Source organism: Austrofundulus limnaeus, unplaced genomic scaffold (genome assembly GCF_001266775.1).
Source record: "Austrofundulus limnaeus strain Quisiro unplaced genomic scaffold, Austrofundulus_limnaeus-1.0 Scaffold1018, whole genome shotgun sequence".
NCBI classification, from domain to species: domain Eukaryota; kingdom Metazoa; phylum Chordata; class Actinopteri; order Cyprinodontiformes; family Rivulidae; genus Austrofundulus; species Austrofundulus limnaeus.
Window position 1 is genome coordinate 76,769 of NW_013953420.1, and position 2,636 is coordinate 79,404.

Sequence of the window (2,636 nt, forward strand, 5' to 3'; positions counted from 1 at the left end):
ACATGTCACTCTAATCAGCCAATCAGAAACATGTCACTCTGATAAACCAATCAGAAACATGTCACTCTAATCAGCCAATCAGAAACATGTCACTCTGATAAACCAATCAGAAACATGTCACTCTAATCAGCCAATCAGAAACATGTCACTCTAAGGTCAGCAGGTCTGTGGGGGACAGTATCAGACAGGTCTTTCTGTTGGACCAGCTGGACCAGGATCAGGGACTTGAAGGTCAGTTTGTCTCAGGAGACAGAAAACGATGACTCAGCAGTATTTAGACATGTTGCTGAGTCAGCGTGGAGCTAAAACATCATTTAGGGTTTTACAGTATTCATTAAAGACTCAAGTCTGGAAGACATGAAAACAAACAAAACAAAGAGAGAGGAGGAGGATCAGGAGGAGGAGGAACAGGAGGAGGAGGAGGAGCAGGAGGAGGAGGAGGAGGACTACCACCAGATGACTCATAAGAAAAGCAGGCAGAGGTCAAAGGTCAGACGTTGAATCAATCTGTCCATCAGGTTGTCCACATTAACAGACAGAAAAGAACAGAGGACAGGAGGACTTCCTGTCTCCTTAATGCTAGCTTCTGTTGCACTGAGCTAACACAGCTTCACTTCAGCTACTTGTACAGATTTCAGCTGTCATTTAGCTCCGTGTTTAAACCAGCTGACTCATCATCATCATCATCATCATCATCTTCAGCTCAGCCTCACCGGCTGAACCAGACTCTATTTAAAATCCATTAAATTTAAGTTTCCGGTCAATCCCAGAACTTTTCCTCAGGTCCAAAACTAATGATGAACATGTGTTTTACTCCTCAAAGACTCCGGTCCGGTTCGGTCCGGTTGGGTTCGGTTCGGCGACAGACTCCCTTTACAAACTCTTCACATTAAACACAGAACTATTTCTCTACCTGAACTTTTTCACAGAACCAAAGTTCGGTTCGGTACCGGACACAGTTAAAAAYCGAACGAGCTGATTTCACCTAAACCAACCGCAGAACCAGCTGCTGTTGTTGGTTCTGCTCTGTGACGTCACACCGGACCAGTAACACCAATCGATGTAAAATCCTCAGATTTCTGAATGGAGATCGGCCTGAGCCCAAACCAACAGAACCGTTACTTCCGGACTTACTGAACCAGGTTCAGGCTCTCAGACGAATCCAGGATCACGAACACGGTCTGCGGCTGCAGGACCTCGGCCTCCGGCTGGTTCCGTTCGGTTCCGCTCCGGTTCTGTTCTCCGGTCCGAACCTGGTCCGAGCGAGCGGCTGACATGTTCTCTGAGAGCCGGGAGAGAGCGCGGAGGAGCGGGGAGAGTTCCGGGAGACACCGCTGAGGAGAGTGGGCTCTGGACCGGAACCAGGGGCGGGCAGGACACACACACACACACACACACACACACACACACACACACACACATGAAACACTAATCAGTTAAAAACAAATCTTTCTGTTGTTAAAAAAGGGGCGTGTTCTCAGCTGCACTCATTTATATTTTGTTTTTTAAATCAGAATGAATCTAATTTTCTCTATAAGTTTTTATTTCTTTACTAAATAATAAATGTTAGTTTATGTTTACAGCAGGACTGCAGTCGCATTTCTTTGCGGCACGGGGCGGAACCATCTGATCTCCTCTGAGCCAATCAGCTGCCTCCTTGTCTCCAGCCAGCCAATAGAGCAGCGCCTTTATGTGACAGCAGCCAATCAGCTGCTCCGCTCAGGAAACTCTTTCTTCTTCGTTGTTTTTGTTTTCAGTTATTACCGGAAGTGACAACGGGGAATTCCCAGGTGACGTCAGCTCCTTGATCAGCTGAGGTGTCACCCCTCCTGTCCAATCAGAGGGCTGTCAGGTGAGGGGGACCTGGGGTCTGTGCTCAGGTGGGTTTCAGCTCCTCAGTGTCTCAGGTGACCTGGATCAGATCTCACCTGGACCAGCAGGTGGGATCAAAGACCAGGTGTTGCTCAATAATAAAAACCAGCAGAAACAAGTTAGGTTGTAAAAATGTGATAAATTTAATCAATAATCAATATTTATCATGCATCATTAATACTTTTACACTTTGTGTTGTCATGGTAACAACTACACCATAAATAACTTSATTAATATAACTACAATCAGACGACATCACCTGGAAAACAGGAAACTAAAAGTCTGTCACTTCCTGTCACTTCTGGTCCAAACCCAGGAAGATCTCAGCAGATGACCTGTCCACATGTCCCCGGTCTGTGGACACAGTATGTGGACACAGTCTGTGGACCCAGTCTGTGGACCAGTCTGTGGACACAGTCTGTGGACACAGTCTGTGGACACAGTCTGTGGACCAGTCTGTGGACCCAGTCTGTGGACCAGTCTGTGGACACAGTCTGTGGACACAGTCTGTGGACCAGTCTGTGGACCCAGTCTGTGGACCCAGTCTGTGGACTCAGTCTGTGGACCCAGTCTGTGGACCCAGTCTGTGGACCCAGTCTGTGGACACAGTCTGTGGACCAGTCTGTGGACCCAGTCTGTGGACACAGTCTGTGGACCCAGTCTGTGGACCAGTCTGTGGACCAGTCTGTGGACCCAGTCTGTGGACCAGTCTGTGGACCCAGTCTGTGGACCAGTCTGTGGACCCAGTCTGTGGACCAGTCTGT

The 2,636-nt window shown here is 48.1% G+C and overlaps 1 protein-coding gene across 1 annotated transcript in view; it reads right to left on the reverse strand.

Annotated features, from left to right (window-relative positions):
- The window catches only part of LOC106533782 (transcription factor E3), a gene marked incomplete at its 3' end in the record, with an annotated part of 15,001 nt that extends 12,392 nt beyond the window's left edge, over positions 1 to 2,609 (reverse strand). The window contains 2 exon segments of the mRNA XM_014030215.1: positions 1,135 to 1,350; positions 1,765 to 2,609. Coding sequence (XP_013885669.1) covers positions 1,135 to 1,277 — 143 coding nt within the window.
- Between the last annotated feature and the right edge of the window lie 27 nt (positions 2,610 to 2,636).